Here is a 25,751-nt window from a genome sequence, read left to right as displayed (position 1 = left end):
GGCTGGAGCACATGACTTATGAGGAGAGGCTGAGGGAACTGGGATTGTTTAGTCTGCAGAAGAGAAGAATGAGGGGGGATTTGATAGCTGCTTTCAACTACCTGAAAGGGGGTTCCAAAGAGGATGGATCTAGACTGTTCTCAGTGGTAGAAGATGACAGAACAAGGAGTAATGGTCTCAAGTTGCAGAGGGGAGGTTTAGGTTGGATATTAGGAAAAACTTTTTCACTAGTAGGGTGGTGAAGAACTGGAATGGGTTACCTAGGGAGGTAGTGGAATCTCCTTCCTTAGAGGTTTTTAAGGTCTAAGCCCTGGCTGGGATGATTTAGTTGGGTTTGGTCCTACTTTGAGCCTCCTGAGGCCCCTTCCAACCCTGAGATTCTATGATTCTATGATTCTATGAATAATTAGTGGAAATAATGTCTAAAAACAAAAATTCAAGATTCTTAGCCGCTATGGCAGGCTCTAAAGGGAAATTGCACATTCCTGCAGTTTGCCTCATAGTCCCGCTATCCTTTTTAGATTATGACACTTTTGATATTGATTTAGTAATTTATACTGAGGTAATCCATTCTCTGGAAGAACGCATCTTTTTTCATTTTTACACAGATACTCCTATTCTTGTCTTCTAATGGAATTATCTGCTTAAATAGCCTTAAAATAGAAGGTAACTTATTGAAGTAGTTTTAGTCATGAAAACTACCTAAAATAAATATATTACACAATGTATCCAAACACAGATGACTATGAATCACAGGCTCAATAAACTGACTTGGTAGCAATCCAACAGTAAACTCAACTAACAACTTATACTACTATGTGAAAGCAAGTTGCAATTTCAGTACTTAGGACACTGTCTACACTACAATCGCTACAGTGGCACGTATGTAGTGCTGCAGCTATGCGGATATAGCATAGATACTTACTACAGAGACGAAAATGGTTTTTCTATTGCTATAGTAAATCTACCTCCTTGAAAAGCAGCAGCTAGGTCGAACAAAGAATTCTTACATCATCCCAGCTGCATCTACTGTGAGGGTTAGGTCGACCAAACTATGTCACACACGGCATAAAATTGTTTACATCCCTGAGTGACGTAGCTAGGTCAACCTAAGTTTTAGGTTTGGAGGTGGGAGATCCTAGCACAAATAAGACTTTTGCTATTTCAAACCATACTTTGCTAAAAACGTTTCTGCACTCTAGTCATAGCAGGTCCTTCAATCTGATTCTATCAAATGCCTTCTATATCCCAACATGTATATAAGCAAGGATTGGGTGCATCCATGTAATGTAAAAGTTGTAAATACTTGAAATCCTATTTAGCAAGTTTCTTTATGTAGAATTAAGATCAGAAATCAGAACACATGACTTGTTTTTAATAGAAGAATCCATGCTGTTTGAAGATTATAGTTTTAAGTAAAATGTAAATCTGTGTTGGTGGGGCTTCAAGAAACAGATGGGAAATTGTTCCTAGGAATGACCTATTTACAAATGATGCATTTTAACATATTGACAAGAACTGAGATAATGAACTCTTAGATACACACTTCGATATCGGCCATAATCTGCATTGTCCATTTAAAAAGTGTATTATTGCCCTGGTTGCAATGATGTAACCTTCACAATATTAAATTATACAAAGGTTTATGGAACTTGCAACTTAAGTGAGATAGTAAATGTGAGCACTTCTCATTCAGATTAATAGGCTATTAACTGAAGCCAAATTAAAACTTCAGAAGCTAAAACTTTCCTAAATGCCAAAGAGACCTTCAACAAGCACATTTATCCAGTACAGTTGCAAATAACTGGCACAGCTTGATGTTCACCTTACTTAGCCTCAGACTGAGCATTACATTTGCGTAACTTTACGCATGAGTAGTCCCAATGAAGCCAAATAAGGGCTACTCAAATTGCTTAAAGTTAGACCCATGACTGAGTACCCTGCTGAATTAGGGCCTTGAACATTATACTCAAATTATACTAAACTGTTCCTGAAAATATCATGAATCTACTTTTATATTACGGTATGAATTCATTCAAACTTACTCTTGCATAGTGCAATTCAACTCCATAGAGTTCTAAGGTACGTGCTGTATTAAGATAATTGAACTCAGCTTCTGCAGGAGACAAGCCTCTATAATGACAAAGATGGGTTAAATACGAAGCAGCCCAAAAGTACATAAAATATCCAGATCCCTTAGTCAGCTCAAGCAGATTAAAAAATTTCATTACATTAACCCCATTTTTTCTGATAAACCAACTCCCCCTGGACTCCACCATATACACTGATTGTCATGCAGTAACTTTGGTAGCTAGAGATTCAAGCACTGTCCTCACAGATATTTTGTTAATTAGTTGATTGGTCTCCACATGTGTACACTCACAATTCTGCCAGTTCTGCCTCCACACAACAAAAGTGTCATTAAATGAAGTCTGCAAATACATACTCTGCACATATATATGTTTATGTCAAATGGCACAGTGAACGGTACCTTAAAGGGCCTGAAAACCTTTGAGTTGGCAGTGAAGTCTCTAGAAATTGCTCTTGCAATTAGTACTACATTTTGAATTGAAATAACTTCACTGCAGGGTCCACCCTAGATTTTAATATTTGTACAATAACCGATTTCCAATTGTTTGTTTTTCCTTACTTCCCCAACCTTTTTAATTTGCTATATGGTTGACTGAAACTGAGCAGTGTAGTCAGTCACTAATTGGCAATTCTGGTAGCTGCTAAAGTCACCAGTATCCCCTATCTGTAATAAATAAATGTGTTAATGGAGTACAACCCCTGTTAAACATTTTAGTGCCTATTTCCTAACATACTAATAGACTCTTTTTAACTGAAGTTTATCAACTGTATATTATTACATAAATTAGGACATTTACTTTCAATGATTTTTTTGTTTCATATCCTTTTGGCTCTGTAGCAGAAAGTCATACAACTGCATATAACTGATAAAATCTGATGAATTGCAAAACTGCTGTATCTACTTCTGAGAGAGAGACAAGGGAATGAGGTAACAACTCTTGTTGGACCAACTTCTGTTGGGTGGAAGGTAAAGGTTTCAAGCTTTGAAGAGCTCTTTCTGGTCCGGGGAAGGTAACTAGAATAGTTGAGATAACTACAAGTTGGGACAAACTATTAAGCATAAGGGGTTAACACATGCTGTAAGACGTGACTTAAAATGAAGGGGTCGATTAAGGGTTAGCAGGCCACAAGACGTATTAAAAATTGTTGTAATGAGCCATAAAACTAATCTCTCTGTTGAGTACGTGTTTTTTAGTGTCTAGCAGAATTATGAATTTAATTTCCCAAGCTTGCCTTTTGAATGTTTCCATTGAGGACGAGTACTGAAAGGGCTGATATGGAGTGGTCATTTTGTGAAAAGTTTACCCATGGTGATAGAGTGTTTTTGGTTTTTTATCATTTTACTGTGAGAGTTCATTCAAGAGCATAGGGATTGTCTGCTTTCACCAACATTGCTCTTGTTGGGATATTTAACATACTGGATGAGGTACATCACACAGTAATGGGCACGTGCAAGACCCAAGAATCTTGAAAGGTGTGTTGTGGGGGGCAATGATCATCACAGCCGTGGAGATATATCTGCAGCTTTTGCATCTGTTGTTCTGCTGGCGGGTGCTGTGGGGATCTTGCTTCCGATAAGCTTAACTAGGTTGGAGGGTTCGTTGTAGGCCAGAATAGGGGGTTCGGAAAAGATTTCTTTCAGGATGCAAATATGAGTTGTAATTGTTTGATGATATCCTATATGGGTTCCAGTGTCGGATGGTAAATGACAACTAGGGGTGTGCAGTCAGTGTGGTATTTATTTCTGTGTTGAAGCAGATCCTCCCATAGTATTTGAATGGCCTATTACATTATGTGATCTAGTTCTCTGGTGGAGTGTCCTTGTTTAGTGAAGGCGGTTTTAAGTGTGTTTAGCTGTGTATCCCAAACTCTGTCTTCAGAGCAAATTCTGTAGTATCTGAGCACCTCGCCACAGATAACAGATTCTTTTGCATGTTTGAGATGGTTGCTGGATCTGTGGAGTTTGTAAGAGTGATGATCTGTAGGTTTCTTGTATAGAGCTGTTTGGAGGTTGATTGTGGTATCCAGGAAGTTGATGCTGGTGTGGGAGTGTTCTAGAGACAGTTTGATGGGTGGTGGCTGTTGAAGTTGTGGGGAAATCTATCAAGGAATTTAGGTCATCTGTCTAGATGATGAAAATATCATTGATGTATCTCAGGCATATCACTGGTTTTGTGGTACATTTTCCCTGAAATTCTTCCTTGAGATGGCCCATGAAGAGGCTGGCATACTGGGGAGCCACCTAGTACACATGGTTTGGACAAAGTGTTAAATGTGATGGCAGTGATGCTATCATGGTGAGGGATGTTGGTGTGTAGGAAGGGGACATCTGTGGTGGCAAGGATGGCATTGTGAGGGAGGCCCTTAATATTGTGGAGTTTTTGGAGGAAGTTGGCAGTGTCTTGGTGGAAGCTGGCCTTTTGCATGGCGAATGGTTTGAGGATGGTTTCTATGAGTCCTGATATTTCTTCCGTGAAAGTGTCATGGCCAGATATGATGGGTCTGTCTGGGTTCCCTTTTTTGTGCATTTTGGGAATCATGTAGACAGTTACTGGGGTGGGAGAGCAGGGGTTGATGAGGTTGTAGAGTTTTTCTTGGAGTTGCCTGGAGAAGGAGTTGATGGTATCTTTAAATTCCTGTGTGAATTGTGATATGGGGCCTTCTTTGAGATTTTTATGCTAGGTGGTGTCAGAGAGTCGTCTGTTGGCCTCATTGATGTAGTCATCATGATTAACGACTATGATGGTGCCTCCTTTGTCTACTGGTTTGTTCACTATTTGATGGTTGGATTTCAGGGACTGTACAGCAATCCTCTGGATGGTACAGAGATTGTGTGGATATAATATTTGTTGGGGAGTTCAGTCAATTTTTCTCCAAAAGTAATCAATGTAATGATCAAGTACACTTCTACCCCTATATAACGCTGTCCAAGGGAGCCAAAAAATCTTACCGCATTATAGGTGAAACCGTGTTATATCAAACTTGCTTTGATCCCCTGGACTGTGCAGCAGCCCTGCCCCCCCCGGAGCACTGCTTTACCACGTTATATTCAAATTTGTGTTATATAGGGTCACATTATATCAGGGTAGAGGTGTATGTGGTTTCTTCTGCTGTGTGTGTCTGTGTGCAGTCAGATGATTACTTTTTCTTATGACTGTCAACGGAAGTGTGGTAGTTGTGGGTGTTGTTGTCTTTGTTGTGAAAGAATTCCTTGAGGAAGAGTTGTCAAAAGAATTCTTCTCATTCTCCACATGTTAGTATGGTATCAGGTTCTGTGGTGGGGCAGAAATTCAGTCACTTGGAGAGTACAGATACTACCGTATAGATTAGAAGTAGTCTTGATAGGTTGATGATTGGGGTGTTGGAGTGTTGTTTAATGTCCACGTGATAGGTTATGGTATCTTGGTTTCTCCCAGAGGTTGTGTTGTCAGTTGTGAAGTTGTTATAGTTGGTTCCGCTCTTTGTTTTTGTGTTGTTGGCTGTTGTCAGAGTTTGTTTCCTGGGGTTTCCTGATTTTTTTCTTCCAGTGCATGGGAGCATGTGATGATTTCTTGTTTGAAGTGGTCCCTTCTGGAATATGTAAAGTTCAGGAGATGGTTTCTCAGTTTTTCTGACATTTTTCTGCAGCATTTTACTGGTGAATCCTCTTGAAATTTTGTTTTGTTTGTTGAATCTGCTCAGGAAGTGAATGTCGCTGTTCAGTCTGGCTTCCTCCTTCTCTATGTTGTGAAAGTTCCATTTTAAATGGCAAAATTTGATATCTTCCATAGTTATTTGCAGTTTTATTGTAGCCATCTTGGTCCCAGGATATGAGCGAGACAAGATAGTTGAGAGAGTATCTTTTATTGGACCAACTTCAGTTGGTGGAGGTACAAGCTTTTGAAGTTCACAAAGCTCCTCTTTAATATACTTCTAAACACACACACACACACACACACACACACACACACACTCACTCTTCTACAGTAATTCCCAGTTGCTGGTAACGGCAATGTACACGGAAACCTTATGCAGGCAGATTATGAATGACTGAAGACTTTTCTTAAAGAAACCAAAATTTCCTATAAAAATTCACACACTACTATAGAAATGAAGTCTCATATATATCCTTTCTTCAAATTAATTTAAAGATTAGCACTCATTCTGAATCTTCCCTCTTCTTCAAACTGCAGCAATACTTTATATATAGATATATAAAAATACTGCAGAGTAAAAATTCACCTGTTAAGTTTATTCAGGCAATATTTCTACAAAGGCACAACATCTGTAGACAGTGATATTACAAAATAAGAATACTTTTTTCTGTAAATTCTTACATATGCTGATGATGTAATTTTGCTATTTCTTTTTCAAAGTCTTGAGGCTGGCTAGGGATGAAAGAGTAGTCTGAGAGGTAGCCTGGCAAGTTTTCTGAATGGTTGTAGTCTCCCAATTCGGCTAAGAGAAAGATTATTACTTGTTTAGTGCAAACAACATATTCAGCATTGTACAATACCCGAAGTTTAACACAGTCCTGGCCCCAAACACCTTATGATCTAGAACAGACAAAGAAGACAGAAGTTTCAATTCACCTTGTTTCTTTAACATGAGTTATAAGCTCAGTCGGTATCACAGAAGTTTTTAAAAAGGACTTGAATGACAAAAAGGTGCTGGCTTGGCAAAATGGTTTATGAAATGTTCATGTTATAATGTACTTATCTTACTTACCACCTATATAATGATTAATCCTAAATAAACAGAATTTTGTTGCTCTCGGATATTTCTGTAATCAAATACTGTTTGTGTATGTCCATGTTTTCATTTCATTATGAGGACCGCTTCCCTCCACCCCCCATTGGCCCAGAGCGGCGAACCGCGGCCAGTGGGAGCCGCGATCAGCCGAACCAGCAGACGCGGTAGGAAACAAACCGCCCCAACTCGCCAGGGGGCTTACCCTTGCGGGCCGCGGGCCAAAGGTTGCTGATCCCTGCATTAAACAATGTTTTTACACCCCTGAATAAAAACTGACTAACTCCCCACTTAACATCCTCTCGCTTAACGTTGTTTCAATGTTACGTCCCTGCTCCATTACAGAATGTGCTCGTTTAAAGTTGTGCAATGCTCCCCTATAATGTCGTTTGGCCACCTGCTTTGTCCACGGCTGGCAGCCCCCCCATCAGCTCCCCTACGCCCCTTCCCAGCTCCTCCCGGCAGACCCTGCACATCAGCACCTTCCCACTCCTTCCCCCACCTCCTGCCCGTGGCAATCAGCTGTCTTGCAGCATTCAGGAGGCTGGAGGGAGGAGCAAGGATGCAGTGCCCAGCCTCCCCGCTCCCTTCCCTGCCTGCGGCAATCAGCTGGTTTGCAGCATTCAGGAGTTGGGGGGGGGGAGGAGCGTCCACGCTCCTCCTCCCCCCCCCCCCAGCCTCCTGAATGCTGCAAGACAGCTGATTGCCGTGGGCAGGAGACAGGGGAAGCAGGGGGAAGGTGCTGGTACACGGGGTCCACTAGCAGGTGGGAGGCACGGGGTGGGGGAGCTGATAGGGGGGCTGCCAGCCAGTTAAATACCTGTATTAAATTGCTTGTTTAAAATGTATATAATGCCTTTTGTCTGGCAAAAACAAGTTTCCCTGGAACCTAACCCCTCCCCCACCCCCCATTTACATTAATTCTTATGGGGAAATTGGATTCGCTTAACATCGTTTCACTTTAAGTCACATTTTTCAGGAACATAACTACAATGTTAATTGCAGAGTTACTGTACATATTTTCTATTTTTTAAAAAATTATTTTCACTTGACTTATTTCATTGTCATGATTTATATGGTACGATCTTTTCTATGGTATGTATTTTAATAATTTTGACAGCATTCTTGTACTATATATTTTATTTCAACCAGAAGCCCAGCCTCTTTTAAGAGCAACTCATATGAGAAGCCATTTAAGTACAAAGCTAACTTGGCTGGACACATAATTGGGCCAAATATTCCTGCAAGTTTCACTACTAATCTAAGCTATATACTTTATGTGTCATAAAATAGGCTTAGCTTTGTACTTTTCACAAACACTTTAATGGAACGTTTGCCTGACAGGAGTACTGCAAAAAATACCACATATAAGTATCTAAAACAGCAGAAAAGCACAAGGGTCAGAATTAAGGTAACTTTAAAATCTTGATTGTTGTCATATCCTGATTTTCAAATACTTAAATACGCATCGTGATAGTTTTCCATATAATTGCCCAGGTTTTATAAAAGAAAGAGAAAAAAAGGAAGGACCTAAAACTTCACTATCCAAGACTTTACAGCTCTGCTATCTTGTTTAAAATTGGCAACTGTGTTTATAAGTTATGTAAACTGGAACTATTCAGCTAGACACTCCCAGAACTCCCAGTTCCACACACTTTTGGATGTTCACACTAAGAAGTATCTAAACCTAAAAACAGCTTTAGTCTCATTATTGAGGAAGTAACCTATTACATTTTAGAGCATATAGAGATTTACAAAAAGCATTACTATATCTTTAGACATTAGTATAAAGAGGAAATGGAAAGTTGGGAGCTTACTAGTAAAACAATTTCATGACCACTTCAGTGAAAATACCATGAAATGCATGAAAGAAGGTTTACCTTTCCTCACTGATGGAAAAATACCACTGTTTTTGTACAGATTTAGGTACATCTCATCACACAAATCCATTTGTGTATGCTTATTACTATTCATTAACTTATGGTAATTTAGCTGATCATTGGAAAACCAGAAAAATAGAAGGCATAATTTGAAATAATCTATGTACTCATACTTAGTTAGTAAATATACTTACATTGAACAGCATAGGAAGCCAAAAGAGCAGCAGTATTATAAGGACAGGGCAATCTATAATTTGAAAAAAATAAAAAGGAATACACCTGGTGTGAATTACGATCAGTTTGAAAATCTTCTAATTCATTTATTTACCAAACAGCTATGAACAGTAAAGCACAAGTTTTTCACAGATGTTTTTATTACAAGTATTTCCATTTAAGTACTCTAAAAGAAACTATTATATCAGTTCTTCAGCAAATATTATATAGCTCATAATCTTTATGTAAAATTATTCATTGCTAAAAATTAAATAATGTATCTTTTAATCTCTGAAAACTGGTCATACATTATATATATTGGTCAGCATAATAAAAGAGGCTTACCTTCCAGTAAGAATGTCTTGTTTAATTTGCAAAAAATATTGGTACCTTAAAAAAACAAAAATACTACAATGGGTTAAAGAAATGTGATTGTATTTTTAGACAGAAATGTCTTCCTAAATTTAACATAAAGCTGAAATATTTGATATCACTTTTGGGTCTATTGCGTTAGAAACATTTAACCAGATATAATTATTTCTTAAGCTTTGAGAGGTAGATATTAATGTGAGATGGCAATTAAAGTTATGTATATACCCATACATTTAAATTATCTACTTCTGTAGAACATCCAATTTTACGTTACATTTCATGAAGACATCACAATTAATATTCAAATTTCACCTAAAGGTGGAAACAATGGAAAAAAGAGGAAATGGCTACCTTGTGAAAAATAAAATAGAGAAAGCAAAACTATCAAACTTTAGTGCCACACAAAGCTGTGTTCAGGCACCTAAATAAAAGTTGCCTACTGTTCAGAAGTACTAAAGCATTTATAAGTCTCATATGATTGTACAGATTTAGGCTTTTACTTTTAGGTACCCAAGTTTGAAGATTTTTTTTCCTGACTTAGCTCATATTAGAAATATATAAAAATTGTTTTATTTTTGTTCCAGGTATATAGAAGCAGAAATTAGTTTAGCACCTGAGGATATCTGACACCAATTTATTGTTTCAATTTAATATCAGGGTTGAGTGGTTTGTCTTCCTCCCTCAATTTAGAAAAATTATGAATGCAAAATATTATTGCATTATGTTAAAGTCTTTCTGCAACTTTTCCTACCTTCCATAATTTTTTGTTCTATAAACGGCATATTTCAGTATTTTCTTATTTTATTTTAAATGACTTTTAAATGAGAACAGCTTATTTAAAATAGCTCATCTGCTCCTCCCACTGTTTACCCTTAATGTGGGAAATAAGCAGCAAATGAGCAGATGAAACATTCAAAATAGGGAGACTGTTTTCAATCAAGTACATTTAGTGACAGAAAACAGATGACAGCAAATTACTCACTTATTGCAGTTATTTTATAACAAAAATTAAGGCAACCTTTATTATATTTAAGTGTATTTCTTTGAGTCTATTATTTGCTACAAGTATATGCTACAGTTCACATTTTCAAATGCAACTACTGATTTTTGGGTACCTCAATTTTTTGGGTGCCCAAACTGGGACAACTTGAAGGGCCCTGGTTTCCAGAAAGTGCTGAAAAACTCAGCTACTGAAAACCAGGGCCCTCTAAATTGTCTGAAGTTGGGCACTCAAAAATGAAGGCACCCAAAATGAATAGTCACATTTGAAAATGTAGGCTTCCCTGAAAAAGGAAAGAGACTCTGGGAGGATGAGATTGAACATGTACCCATAATTCACCCAAAAGTTATATATATACTGTTTCCTCCAACCCCTCATTAAGGTTTAGAGGATTTTAAGGAAGTGAACATTTAAATCTAAATTAGAAAGGTGGCAAAGCACACACACTACAAATGAGAACCACCCCCATAATAGGGGGTATAGTGACAACAGGTGATTGCTTTCTTGTACGTAACACTGCTTTGGGACATCCCAGGTCCTGGTATTGAGCCCATCGCGTATTTTTCTTCTTGCACATCTGCTTTGACAGTTGTAACACAAAGATTCATACAACTCAGGCCTTGGGACAGTAAATTAATAGTAAATAATTGTTTGTGTAGCTGTTTATATTATCAGAAGCACTGTTTGTACTAAAATATTTAACAGATTAATATTTACTGTCATGACAGAATTCAAACATTTAGAATTAGTTTATTGCATTAAAAATTAAGAGGATTTTTACCGATTCTTTCATTTTATTACAAATTGGTATGTGAACAACAACTGCCTTATAATAGTTATGTAAGGGTTCCTGATATGGACTTTTAAAGTAGGTTAACAATAGTGAAGAACCCCACGAGCATTTTTACAAATATGGTTGCATATACAGAGGAACCAACCCATCCATAAGCGAAATGCAGTTACCTCTGGGGTGCAGTGTGGCAGCTATTCAGGGGAAGAAACACCGCATTTTGTACCCAGGAGTAGAAACAGGGTGCATGTAAAGTGACCAGAATGGAATTCTGCGAATCGGCACTTATCGAGGACATTGGGCCTAACAAACCCCTAATGCCCACAAAAAGTATTCTAGGATCTTCATTTGATCACACATAATAGTAAGTTCAGGATGACATGTAAAACTGAAGGTATAAAAACACTGAAGGGTGTTCTCAGTCCCTGGCAGGCGCGGGGCCGTGGCTTAAGCTGGAGAGAAGCCGTGGCCCCGCGTCTGCCGGGGACAGAGAACTCCAGGGCTGCAGACTTCATTCTATGTTAAAGTAAGAATAATAAATATATTTGGATCAGCAGTTCAACAATGTTTTACTTTTTTTAAATAAATAAGCTGAAAACTGTTTATGGTATTTATTTTATAAAAACGCCTTAATTTTTCTTACAGGTAGATAAAAAAGAGCAAATTCACATGGTAAGGTGAAAGAGTAATTGCCGAATAATTTAATTTAATAACTTTTACATGTAAAATTACCCTTTTTATCTTAGCGATTCATATATTATGTAATATTAAATATGATGTTTTTCATATTGTTTAATGTACAAATACAAAATAAGCCTTGAAAAATTGCTGGCGCCCGCCACACTCTTCTGAAAACATGAATGTGCTACTGGCCACAAAGGTTGGGGACCACTGACTTAATGCATGTAAACCTCTTCTACTTTGTTGAACAAAATGGGAAATAAATAGAAATTAAAGCAACTTTAGCAATGTAGGTCTAAAATAGCTTGCACAATGCAGTCACATCTTAAATAGTAAGAACAATGAAGATGGAGCTATGTTAAATTAAAACAACCTTAATAAATGTTAAATATGTTAGCAATCTTAATACCTGTTAAAAATAGATTGTTTGCTAGCAAGAGTTTATTTCAATGGACGGAGGATGAACAGGCAGCCAAAAGTATGCCCCCTTTGTTGCCCACGTCTGTTGGTCCCATGAACATTAACAGCAATTTTAGGATGTTTTCGTCTGCCTTTGTGCCAAGTTATACACAGCCAGAAATATTGGAAAGATAGCATCTACCGAATTATTGATTAGCAACAGTCAGTGCTGGTAAGAAAATGGCCAGCAATGTCTGAAAAATATATTTTATGACATATCATCATATATTTTATCTAAGTTTTGAAAAGAAAAAAAAATTGCCTGTTCTAACAACAGACATGGGACAAGTTAGGCTCTTTGGGAACCTAAATAAAAAATGGCCTTCCTGTTTTTTTTTAGAGGGACCAAGCATCTACAAATCCCACTTAAGTCACCTTCTGTTGTAAATGCTCAGCAATTTGAAAAAAAAATCAGACTGCATATACTTGGGTGCCTAAAAATGGAGGAGGCATCTACATTTACACACCTTGGTTTGAAAATTTTGGGCACACCTCTTAAGAATACAGGACATTCACAACTTTTTAATCTGGTACCAATTGAGCATTCCCTTTATACAATTTAGGCCCAGATTAGTACAGCTATTCAGGTGTTGCTGCACTCAACACTGTAAAACCTAACTGATTTAAGATCTTAAACCTCATTTTGAAAAAGTTTTTTTACGGTTGCCTAAATCCCTTTTAAAATGAGATTTAGGCTCCTAACTCAGTTAGGTACTGCAACACTGCTTGCAGAAATGCCTAAATACCTGTAAAAATCTGAGCCTTAGGCACATTACTACACAGTAGGCACACCGAAATTACTGTATTTGCGTCAGCTAAGATTGCTGCTGTATCACCTAAGTCTCCATATTATACTAATAAAAGTGAAGTTGAAGACTGATTGATATGCATGGCTGAAAAAAATTAGCAAGGAACTAATATACAAAAGGAATGATGAGTCAGCATAATTTCAGAAATAATATGTTTTCAAACATAGACAAATATGGGTTAAAATTAAATTTGTACCCATTGATGAGTAAGAGAAAGAAAGTTTTCCTTTTTTCTTCTCTTCCCTTTCTTACTTTTCTTTTCCTATGTCTACCTGAACAATGTTTTCTCTGTGAGATTATTTCATATGTACACTAGATTTCTACACTATGTATTCAAGGCTTCATTTTAAAGGATTGGTCCTAGGACTGACCCTTGGGGAACACCACTAGTTACCCCTCTCCATACAAAGGGTAGGAATTAATGGTAAATTCTCAGAATGGAGAGGGGTAACTAGTGGTGTTCCCCAAGGGTCAGTCCTAGGACCAATCCTATTCAATTTATTCATAAATGATCTGGAGAAAGGGGTAAACAGTGAGGTGGCAAAGTTTGCAGATGATACTAAACTGCTCAAGATAGTTAAGACCAAAGCAGATTGTGAAGAACTTCAAAAAGATCTCACAAAACTAAGTGATTGGGCAACAAAATGGCAAATGAAATTTAATGTGGATAAATGTAAAGTAATGCACATTGGAAAAAATAACCCCAACTATACATACAACATGATGGGGGCTAATTTAGCTACAACGAGTCAGGAGAAAGATCTTGGAGTTATCGTGGATAGTTCTCTGAAGATGTCCACGCAGTGTGCAGAGGCGGTCAAAAAAGCAAACAGGATGTTAGGAATCATTAAAAAGGGGATAAAGAATAAGACTGAGAATATATTATTGCCCTTATATAAATCCATGGTACGCCCACATCTCGAATACTGTGTACAGATGTGGTCTCCTCACCTCAAAAAAGATATTCTAGCACTAGAAAAGGTTCAGAAAAGAGCAACTAAAATGATTAGGGGTTTAGAGAGGGTCCCATATGAGGAAAGATTAAAGAGGCTAGGACTCTTCAGTTTGGAAAAGAGAAGACTAAGGGGGGACATGATAGAGGTATATAAAATCATGAGTGATGTTGAGAAAGTGGATAAGGAAAAGTTATTTACTTATTCCCATAATACAAGAACTAGGGGTCACCAAATGAAATTAATAGGCAGCAGGTTTAAAACAAATAAAAGGAAGTTCTTCTTCACGCAGCGCACAGTCAACTTGTGGAACTCCTTACCTGAGGAGGTTGTGAAGGCTAGGACTATAACAATGTTTAAAAGGGGACTGGATAAATTCATGGTGGCTAAGTCCATAAATGGCTATTAGCCAGGATGGGTAAGAATGATGTCCCTAGCCTCTGTTCGTCAGAGGATGGAGATGGATGGCAGGAGAGAGATCACTTGATCATTGCCTGTTAGGTTCACTCCCTCAGGGGCACCTGGCATTGGCCACTGTCGGTAGACAGATACTGGGCTAGATGGACCTCTGGTCTGACCCGGTACGGCCTTTCTTATGTTCTTATGTTCTTAAAGGTTTTTGTGTAGTTCGTGTGCTTACAGCATGTGAATTTTAGTTATCAGCTATGGAAAATCCTAAACACACTACAAAAAACATGAATAAATCAGGTTTTTAAGAGACAATTCCAATAAGTAATACCTTCAAAAAACTAATTATGCTTTCTTATAATACTTAGTTCCACTTTTAAATTTCCTAGAAGAATGTTGCAATGGTAAACTACCTAAACCTACCTTGTATATTCTTCTTGGAGCTTGTTAGGGTCACTTACAAAAAATTTGACTCTGAAGTTCAAACTGTAAGGAGATCCTCCTAGAATTAACAAAAGCATTTCTAATTAATCAGGTTACTTTAAAATCCTTATTCAATAAAAATTATATTTGAAATAGACCAAATAAATATATTTGCTCACTTTTTAATTGTTTCCTGATTGGTTTGTTTGGATCTAGCCACCTCTGGGGAAAAAAGAGATAAACTATATATATATATTTTTTTTTATTTATTTTAAAAAGAAAACAACACATATTTCACAAATTAATCTGACATGATCATGCTAAGAAACAATTTTTTTCTTGTTACTTAATTTTTGAGCTTCTTATGCAGAATTGGCCTTTTGGCATGCAAAGCCCAGTGAGTAATTTTCTGAGAGACCACAGGTTATCACAAACATACCCAATTACTCCCTCTGGCATCTGTCTCTATGTACCTTATGGAGCTAAGGCTACTCCCAGCTCTCTTCACTGGTGGCTGCCTGCAGCTGAGCTAGCCTCTTAGCTGAGCACCTAGTTACAAGGGTTAGAATTTAACAATGTGAGAACACTACTGGACTGAGCAGGGACTGACAACAAGAGACGACAACATTCTAATTCTGGCTCTGAATTACTTAACCTTTCTGGCTTTTTTCCACCATCTGTAAGATACCTACTTCGCAGGGGTGCTGTGACAATTAGTTAACATTTGTAAAACACTACATGTAAAACTCTCTAAATACACAAAAACCCTTCCAATGGCTGTGAACTAATAGTCCCAGAACCCAAGTTTACTGGGAAGATTGCTGGATGAAATACTTTGAGACATTGGCAACTGAACACAAACAGCTAGGCTCCATTTCTCTTGCTGCAAGGAACTAGCGTACCCCAAAACACAACTTTACTTCATTCAAAAGTAAGCCATGCAATAGTATCCTAGAAAAGTCTAAATGAGAAAACAACTACTTACCCTACTATAAATTAATATTGGTTTTTCAAAAGGTGTGTCCATATGTATTCCATTACTGGTGTGCATGCATGCCATGCACGAGATCAGATTCTTTTTATCAGCAAAATCCATTGGGGCTGCATCTGCACTCTACGTGCAGGGAGAATAAACAGCAGAGTGGGCCCAAGTGTCCCTCAGTTTCTTTGTCAAGACAGAATCCAGGTGTTACAGGACTCCATGGCAGCAGGGAGGAAGAGAAGATCACAGAATACACATGGACAACACATCTCAAAGAATCCCATTTACTGGAGGGTAAAGTATCTATTCTTTCTCCTTCAAGTGATTGTTCAAATGTATTGCACTTCTGGTGACTCACAAGCAGTGACCTCGTAGGAAGGAGGATTGGTGCTTGCTGTCTATTTCAGTAACGACTGGAGTATTGTTCTGCCAAAGTGCGTGTCTGACACTGATGCCTCTACCAGTGAATTATACTGTATAAAATATGAACTGATTCCCTCATAGCTTCTCAGAGAATCAACAGGTTGTCTCTGTTCTGATGGAGCGGGTTCTAAACTGCATGAGTGAATCTAATCTAGCTAACTCATAGTATGATTTAATACAGTTAGAGACCCATTTAAATTATCTTTGGGTAGATACTGCCTGATCCTTCATTCTAGCTGCAAATGCTATCATTAGCCTAGAGGAGCTTCTGAATGGTTTTGTTTTGCTCAGCAAAATGACAGAGCCTTAACTACATCAAAGGTAACAAGGATTCTGGTGGCACCTTAAAGACTAACAGATTTATCTGGGCATAAGCTTTTGTGAGTAAAACACCACTTCTTCAGATGCATGGAGTGAAAATTACAAATGCAGGCATTATATAATGACACAAAGGGAAGGGCGTTACCTCACAAGTGAAGAACCAGTGTTGACAGAGCCAATTCGATCAGGGTGGATGTAGTCCACCCCCAATAATAGAGGAGGAGGTGTCAATTCCAGGAGAGGCAAAGCTGCTTTTGTAATGAGCCAGCCACTCCCAGTCCTTATTCAAGCCCAAATTAATTGTGCTAAATTTGCAAATGAATTTTAGTTCTGCTGTTTCTCTTTGAAGTCTGTTTCTGAAATTTTTTTGTTCAAGTATAGCGACTTTTAAAGCTGTTATAGAATGTCCAGGAAGATTGAAGTGTTCTCCTACTGGCTTTTGTATGTTACTATTCCTGATGTCCAATTTGTGTCCATTTATTCTTTTACGTAGGGACTGTCCGGTTTGGCCAATGTACATGGCAGAGGGGCATTGCTGGCACATGATGGCATATATAACATTAGTAGATGTGCAGGTGAATGAGCCTCTGATGGTGTGGCTGATATGGTTGGGTCCTCTGATGGTGTCTCTAGTGTAGATATGGGGACAGAGTAGGCAACGAGGTTTGCTACAGGGATTGGTTCCTGGGTCAGTGTTTCTGTGAAGTGGTATGTAGTTGCTGGTGAGTATTTGCTTCAGGTTGGGGGGCTGTCTGTAAGCGAGGACTGGCCTGCCTCCCAAGGTCTGTGAGAGCGAGGGATTGTTTGCCAGGATAGGTTGTAGATCACTGATAATGTGCTGGGCAGTTTTTAGCTGGGGGCTGTACATGATGGCCACTCTGATTCTGTTATTTTCCTTGTTGGGCCTGTCCTGTAGTAGGTGATTTCTAGGTACCCATCTTGCTCTGTCAACTACATCAAAAGTTTGCAGTTTGGCTTCCCCCTGGTTCAGTTTGGGAAAAGAAATGGCAGATAAATCACCTGAGTTAAATGGAAGCCTGAAACAATCTTTGGTAAAAATGCAGGGTTAGGCCTAAGGGTCACCTTATCCTTATGGAAAGCGATGTTAGGTAGACCAGCCATAAGTGCCTGAACGTCGCTATCCCTTCCAGTTAATGACTGTGCTCCTCCCTGTCTGCTAACACCATTGTGTTATCTGTCATCACCTGGTCTGCCAGTCCACTCAGTACGGAGAGAAATACTGTGCAGGCTAATCAAACAGTTCAGAGCTGTAGTATACTGTATGAAGGTAATTCTCTTCAGGAGCCCATGGGACTTGGGTTTGAAGGTAGTAAGGTGAGCTCTTCAGCTGAGCACAGAAGCATCTATTAGCAGTGCCTTGGTGACAAGTGGAGAAAACAGTCCACGTTTGCAAACCTGCACAGAGTCCTTCTATCAGTTTAACTATTAGAGGACTTCTCAGGGGATCAGTACGCACATGTTCATGTGATGTGTGTTTGGTAGATACACCATTTTCAACTACTTCTGTAAGATGGGTGTAGTCTGGCATGCTATGTGATGTAAATACAGGAAACAATGTGATCAAGAGAACTGAGGCAAACTCTTACTGACATTCAAGGGTGAGCCCGCAGCTGGTTGATGAGGCCTACAATGGTACTGAATCTGTTTTATGGCAGATAAGTTCTTGCTGTTGTGGAATCTAACACTACTCCTACGAACTCTATCCTTTGGGTTGGCACTAAAGTTGACTTTTCTCTGTTGCTTCTGAGACCCAGCTTAGTGTAAAGTTGTAGGATCATATGAAATTGAGTCATTCATTTGTTGCACTGGTCTCCCTCAAATGAGCCAATCATTGTGGTGTGAGTCTACCTATACCCTTTGCTTTCTCAGGTGAGCCATCATGACTGCCAAGCACTTGGTGACTACTGTTGGTGCTGCTGAAAGACCAAAGGGCAGGACTCCTTACTAATTGCGGTAATTTCCCACTTGGAATCGCAGGTATTTTCTGTGTGCAGGGTAGACTGATATGTGAAAGTATGTGTCCTGTAGGTTAACAGCATGAACCATTTTGGGGGATTTAAGGATGGGATTAGAGAGGTTAGAGATTTGAATTTTAAGTGGCAGATTAAGGTGTTAAGACAGCTCAAATCCAGAATTGGGCGGCATACCCCTTCTTCAGGATTAGAAAATGTGAGTAAAACCCCCTTCTCTCTGAACCCTAGAGGCACATCTATTGCTCCAAGATTTAGATGTAAACTCATTTTTAATAATCTCTCATGAGTGGTCCCTAAAGAGGGCTGGGTGTTAGGAAGGTTCCGAAATTGAATGGAACACCCACATTCTGATTATTTCTAAGATCCTGAGGTGATGTGATCCCAAGTCTCCAGAAAATAAAAAAGGAAACTGCCAAAAGAAGGGGAGGGAAAGGGAGATAAAGTAAATAGATCCTCTAAATGCTCCAAGTGGCTCTTGACTAACATGTCAGATTTGCTACTTTAAGACGGACACAGCGTGACTATGCAGAGGCTTTCCTCCACTGAAATCTCTACTTTTTCCTGGTGGTTCAGAGGATCGTCGTTCACTATAGTAATAAGCGGAGCGGCCCCGTCTAGAATAACTCAGCAGTCTGGGCTGTTTCCTTCCTGGGACTGCTGTATAAATCCCCAAAGACTGAAGAATACCATATGAATCTTTCAGGAAGTGCACAGCTTCCTTTGTCTTGATATTAAAGGAGTTCTCAAGAGCTGTCTGGACCTCTTTGGTAGTTTTCTCTGCTGTTTGGGGGAAATTTTTCAATAAAAAGATATTTTGTCCCAATTTATGATGTCATATTTCACTAAGTATCAGAGGGGTAGCCGTGTTAGTCTGGTTCTGTAGAAGCAGCAAAGAATCCTGTGGCACCTTATAGACTAACAGACGTTTTGCAGCATGAGCTTTCATGGGTGAATACCCACTGACTTGCATCCGAAGAAGTGGGTATTCACCCACGAAAGCTCATGCTGCAAAATGTCTGTTCGTCTATAAGGTGCCACAGGATTCTTTGATATTTCACTAAGAGGGCCTAACAATTAGCACTACACATTTGTAAATTTGAGGAAGAGTAGTTCTTCCTACCAAATAAATCTAATGGCCAATCTTCCAGGCATTACCATATACAAAATGTCAAGCAGTCAGTGATTTTTCTTGCACAATTTCAACTGGAATCTCAAAGGTATCCACCATTCAGCGCAGCAGTTCTTGAAAAGTCTTATAATAGTCAGGTCAGGTAGACATAGCAGCCATTGCTACCTCATCAGGCAAAAAGGTGGAAATGTCTGTTGGAATTATCTGTTCCTCAATCTAAGGGTGTTTTCTCATTTTTTTTCTCATCTTGCTGAGCATTGTGCCTCTTCAGCCTGCATGATTTTGCAGAGGAGGGAGATGTCACTTTTCAGGGGGCAGTAGAGGTTGGTTTCCATGCTGGTGGCATGCCCCAAGACTGCCAGTCAGGTAAAGGGAGGTAGTGCAAAAAGTAAACTAATAACATAAATGCTAAAAGTAATAATAACTGAATATTCTACAAATATATACAGTAAGTAATACTGGTAAGATGTTTGTTTTATTCTAGTTCTGACATGCCCCTTTTATGGTATGTAATTATCTGCTCAAAGCCCAGAAGGTTTTAGAAGTAAAAAAACACTAACCTTTTAATCACATGCTCACTGGATAACTCTGAGGCTCCCTCTAAGCTCTGCAGGGCTGCTTCTTAATCACAGCTGCCCCCATTACTACACCATTGTATTCAATTAGCATTACACACATAACATCAGAACACTAGAGGGAGTTTGGATATGAGAGTCAGGAAGGAAGGAGAAAATGGGAAATAAGATAGCCACAGCTGTTGCAATTTTTTGAGTTTGTCTGAATAAAGAATTGTTTTGATTTTTACTGTTCTTTTATTTAAGTCAAAAGACAGATTCTAGCTCTCCCACACCCACATTTATTTCCCTGTTATGTCAATGTTTTTCTCCCTATCAACCTCATTCCTTAAGGAAAGAGTCTGGAATGAAGAGGTTAAATATGATTATTACCTTGACAGTATCCCTATCAGAACAGCCTACAAGTGACATAATCCTGGATGAAAACCCCAATTAAAAACATCTAAAATGTGCTGAACAGCTTTATTTGGTAATAAACACTGAGTTCTACTGTTTAGCCACAGACTGCTAGGAAGAAGAGGAAAACAAAGTTTAGAAAAATCAGTAAACATCATTGAAAGTATTAGATTCCTTCAGTAGTCTCACATTCCAGGGAGAAAAGTATCATAGAGGTAGTCCTCTCTAATAAAACAAGTCAAGGAACATTATTGTAGCAATTGAGGGACGTCAATCTCTTACATACACAACAGATATTCAGTAAAACAGATGAAAGAGAAGGCTGGGGCGGGGGCCACAAAAGCCATTATTCCTCCTATTTAAAGTGTTGTTTTCCTTTGTGAAACTATGGAAGTCCAATTCTTTCTATCCTAAGGAACAAAGAGCATTCAGTGTCCACTGAAAGCAAAGGGGGTAGATTACTGACTGTATGCGCAACATTCAATAATTGCTTTCTAGGTCACTGATTTCTATTGTTCATCCTGTGCATCCATGTTGAGAACAACAATGCTAGCTTGTCACAAAAAAGGGTGGAATCTAAGTCTGGACACAATAAACTTGACATGCTCATAACCTCAGAACAGAAAATAAGCAGGAAATAGTAATATTACAAACAATGAAGTCTAGTCTTAAAACCAGTAAATATTTAATGGGATAAAATGAGAAACATTTCAAGAAATAAAGACCACATTCATAAAATATAAAAAATACTTCAGAATTGTTTATATAACATGTAGAACACACATTTTGCAAAATGTATTTTCTATAAAAATATGGCTACTTTAATGCGCACTTGCTTACCATAAGCAATTTTTTTGATTTTTTAGAAAAATATTGCATATATTTTAATAAAGAACGCAGGAACACCAACATTTGTCACCAGGAGGCATTCACACATAGCCTCTCTTTAGAGATTAAATCTGGGTGAATCTCCCATTTAATCTGTATCACTGTTTATTTGTTCCAGACTAACAGAAACAGTTTATAGTGAAAATGTATTATTTTTAACATTCTATACAGCAATGGCTATCTTAACCTTTCCAGACTACTGTACCCCTTTCAGTCTGATTTGTCTTGCATATCCCCAAGTTTCACCTCACTTAAAAACTACCTGCTTACAAAATCAGACATAAAAATACAAGTGTCACAGCATACTATTACTGAAAAATTGCTTACTTTCTCATTTTTATCATATAGTTATAAATCAATTTGAATATAAATATTGTACTTACATTTCAGTGTATCGTGTATACAGAGCAATAGAAACAAGTCATTTTATGAAATTTTAGTTTGCACTGACTTCATTAGTGCTTTTTATGTAGCCTGTTAAACTAAGCTAATATCTAGATGTGTTGATGGCGTACCCCCTGGAAGACCTCTGTGTACGCCCAGGAGTATGTGTACTCCTGGTTGAGAACCACTGCTATATGGTACCTTACCACTCTTAGAAAGGAAGACTTACACTCTGCTAAATTCAAATTAGCACCACAGGACAATTAAGAACAAGCATCTGTCTTGTCCTTATAGGCTGCCTTAGTAATATATAGAAAATCCTTCCAGAAAAGAAAAAAAATTAATGCAAGTGATCTTTAAACCAAGGATGCCAAACACATTCTAGACTTTTTCATACTAGGATTATGATGTGCTGTTACCTAAAACATACTAACATACACATTTCTAAAATCCGTTGTAAACAAGTCAGACAATTGCCATCAAGAGTTGCCAAAACTGGTCAAGTGCTTTGTCTATAATATATTTTAAATACTATTAGTTACCACAGGTGTTCTCAACCTTTTTCTTTCTGAGGCCCTGCCAACATGCTATAAAAACTCCATGGCCCAGCTGTGCCACAATAACTGGTTTTCTGCATATAAAAGCCAGGGCCAGCATTAGAGGATAGCAAGCAGGGCAGTTGCCCAGGGCTCCACGCCACAAGCGGCTTTGCAAAGCTAAGCTGCCCAGGCTTCAGCTTCAGTCCGAGGTGGCTGGGCTCGGTGCCCCGGACTTCAGTGCCATGCGATGGGTCTTCAGCTTTCTGCCCTTGTCCCCAGTGAATCTGATGCTGGCCCTCCTTGGGGCCCCCCCTAAAACCTGCTCACAGCCCCCCAGTGTGGCCCAGACCCCTGGTTGAGAACGACTGAGTTAGCACACACTAACATCACACCTCTGAATCCTTCATTAGATAAGACCTCAGTGATAAGGGCTGACCTACCTGTTCAGTTACAGTTCATGTGCTGGGAATAAAAAGTTCATCGACAAGAGGCAAATTTAGCACTTTGTGTGATTTTAGTTTGTGCCTAGCTAAGTTAAATACTGCATTTAATTATGTATTATTTGTTTTATAGTAGCATTTAGAAGCCCCAACCAAGATCAGTTAAAGATAATTATTTTCTCTCTTTAGAATAAAGATATGTATGAAACCTTTCTTCCTCGCCTCATCAACTTACCCTTCTGTGCATTCCACCCTGAGCAATCATCTCAATCTTCCACCTTTTTTGAGACTTTTCCCTATCTGCTGTTTCATTTTGTATATATTAATGCCAGCCCTCCTTCCCCCTCTCCCACAATATTTAGGAATTTCACACCCCTGGGGGAGTCTCTCCCTTGCCCACATTTCCCTTTGCAGAGTCTCTCCTCTTCCCCTTCTCTTTGGGAGTTTCTCCCTCTGCTTCATGTTTCATCTGAGGGGGTCACAGAAGCAGCTGATTCCATGAATCCTGTAAACTCAGCAGCAGCGGCAATAGCAGCAGATGTGAATGGAGGCTGAAAAGAAGCCTCATCTTCGCTCTGGTACTGCATGGCTCAGTGACAGTACGGAGTGGAGTATGGACTCCACTCTTGCATAGCTTTGGCAATGCTGGCAAGGGCAAAGGGTGTGTGAGGCTGTCAAAGAGCCTCATCTGAGTCTCATCTGTGCAATATTGCAGTGCTGCCGGCTGTATAGAGGGAGGAGAGGAAGGAGGAGGTGTTCAGTACCTGTGCCCTGTCAGGTATAATATTCCTCCCAATCCTGGCTTCCTCTCAGATGCTCTGACGTGGGCTGGATAACTTTTGTAAACCATAGAGGGAGTTGCTAGACAGAAGAAAAGGTTGGAACGGGCCTGCAGGCCACATGTTTGACATCCCTGCCTTAAACTGTCCCAATTAACTCTAAATTACACTGTCAAAGTTTTAGCCATATTGTACGTTACTTTGTGCTTATAGTGCCTTCCACATGGTACAGTATCATGAAGTGTCTTCTAGGTGATTGCAAACAGTTAACTACAATGAAAATTCTTGCACAAACATTCTAACCATAACAGAACAGCAATAATAAAAGAGATAATTGAAAGTTACCATTAGATCCATCAATTAGTATATTTCTAACTTTGATTTTGATGTACCTAAGGTTGGAACTCACTGCCAGTTAAGGCATGTAAACTACGATTATAAACACTCATGCTCAGAAAAGTCTTTTATTCATTGTTTTAGAGCAATAAACTGACTCTCCTTGCTAGATATTGGACTACCCTCAACATATAATGGATTCAGAGATGTGTACAGTTGTGGACTAGAATAAAAAAATGACCTTATATGTACACACAATCTAAAAATCAATTTTTTTAACTGGTAGCCAAATAATATGGAAAATACCTTGTACCCCAGCTAAGACAATCATGCAATTCAGTAGACAGTGATTTAACAAAGGAGTCACATACTCATTTCAGTTTTCACTTGATGACTATAAGCATTAACACTTTCACTCCAAACCTGTAACTACTCAATCTCTCTGCAGGTTTTTTTGACAAAGTTAGCCATAAGTGCTGCTGACCCACTTATATGACATAGCTAGAGAAGATGGTACAGTACTACAATGACTTCTATCATTCCTCTTTACCAGGACCCAGAGTGTGATGATAGCAACTGCTCCTCTTCTTAAAAGTTTCTCACCTTAAAAGAGGCCCACATCGATCTATTCTGTCCTTCCACCTCAAATATCTACATGAGAACACTTGAAGAATTTCAGAGGTGCCACAAACTCTGCTGTCATCAGTATGTTGATAATGCCCAGATGTACATTTTGTTATCCAGGCACAACAATCGACATCATATATATGTCACAATGCCTACAGGTCATCACCTGAATGAACACCTAACTCAAACCCAACCCAAATAAGACTGAAGTGATCCCAGTTGGAGCAAGAGAATACTCTGAAGGACTTGCTGGAATATTACCATCCCATTCCATTGGAAAGTGTCTCCACCCTTTTGGCAAAGCGGCTTGAAGCCTTAGGATCCTGTTTAAGTCTTCACTAAGCTTGGACAACTGAAATTCTTCTTCCATTGCCCGAATGAGAGCCACATTTAAGCTCAAGTATAATATTAAGGCAGGGTCAGATTAAGGAACTTTTGGGCCTTGTGCGCTATAGAAATTGGGACCATCCCCACCTTCCTTAAACTAGACGGCGAATGTGATCATTGTAATTAAAGGCCACAAATCCATTAAAACCTTTTGAGCAATGGAGAGAAAGGCTATTCTACACAGCAGAAAAGACGGTTACTCACCTTTGTAACTGTTGTTCTTCGAGATGTGTTGCTCATATCCATTCCAATTAGGTGTGCGCGCGCTGCGTGCACGTTCGTCGGAAGATTGTTACCCTAGCAACACTCGGTGGGTCGGCTGGGTGCCCCCTGGAGTGGCGCTGCTATGGCACCGGATATATACCCCTGCCGACCCACCCGCCCCTCAGTTCCTTCTTGCCGGCTACTCCGACAGTGGGGAAGGAGGGCAGGTTTGGAATGGATATGAGCAACACATCTCGAAGAACAACAGTTACAAAGGTGAGTAACCGTCTTTTCTTCTTCGAGTGCTTGCTCATATCGATTCCATTTAGGTGATTCCCAAGCCTTACGTAGGCAGTGGGGTCGGAGTGAGATGTTGCAGAATGCAAAACTGCTGAGCCAAAAGCTGCATCATCTCTGGACTGTTGGACCAGCGCATAATGTGACGTAATGTGCGCGACATATCTCCTGAAAGGGTACGTGAGGAAGGCAGCAGAAGAAGCCTGAGCCCCGGTGGAATGTGCAGTGAGGTGGCTCGATGGA

General features: G+C 39.1%; 1 protein-coding gene across 3 annotated transcripts in view; it reads right to left on the bottom strand.

Moving 5' to 3' along the window:
• PTPN4 (protein tyrosine phosphatase non-receptor type 4) overlaps positions 1 to 25,751 on the bottom strand; it is a 191,822-nt gene that overhangs the window by 94,098 nt on the left and 71,973 nt on the right. For 2 of the 3 annotated variants that reach the window (XM_045031786.1, XM_045031785.1), the window contains 6 exons: positions 14,987 to 15,029; positions 14,808 to 14,886; positions 9,258 to 9,302; positions 8,894 to 8,946; positions 6,408 to 6,528; positions 2,046 to 2,133 (listed from right to left, as the gene is read on the bottom strand). In XM_045031786.1, the coding sequence (XP_044887721.1) occupies positions 2,046 to 2,133; positions 6,408 to 6,528; positions 8,894 to 8,946; positions 9,258 to 9,302; positions 14,808 to 14,886; positions 14,987 to 15,029 (429 nt within the window). Of the gene's footprint in view, positions 1 to 2,045; positions 2,134 to 6,407; positions 6,529 to 8,893; positions 8,947 to 9,257; positions 9,303 to 14,807; positions 14,908 to 14,986; positions 15,030 to 25,751 lie in introns of all 3 variants that reach the window. The other variant, XM_045031784.1, reaches the window with a different exon arrangement.

Source organism: Mauremys mutica, chromosome 10 (genome assembly GCF_020497125.1).
Source record: "Mauremys mutica isolate MM-2020 ecotype Southern chromosome 10, ASM2049712v1, whole genome shotgun sequence".
Lineage (NCBI taxonomy): Eukaryota > Metazoa > Chordata > Testudines > Geoemydidae > Mauremys > Mauremys mutica.
This window is presented reverse-complemented; position numbering and strand designations above follow the sequence as displayed.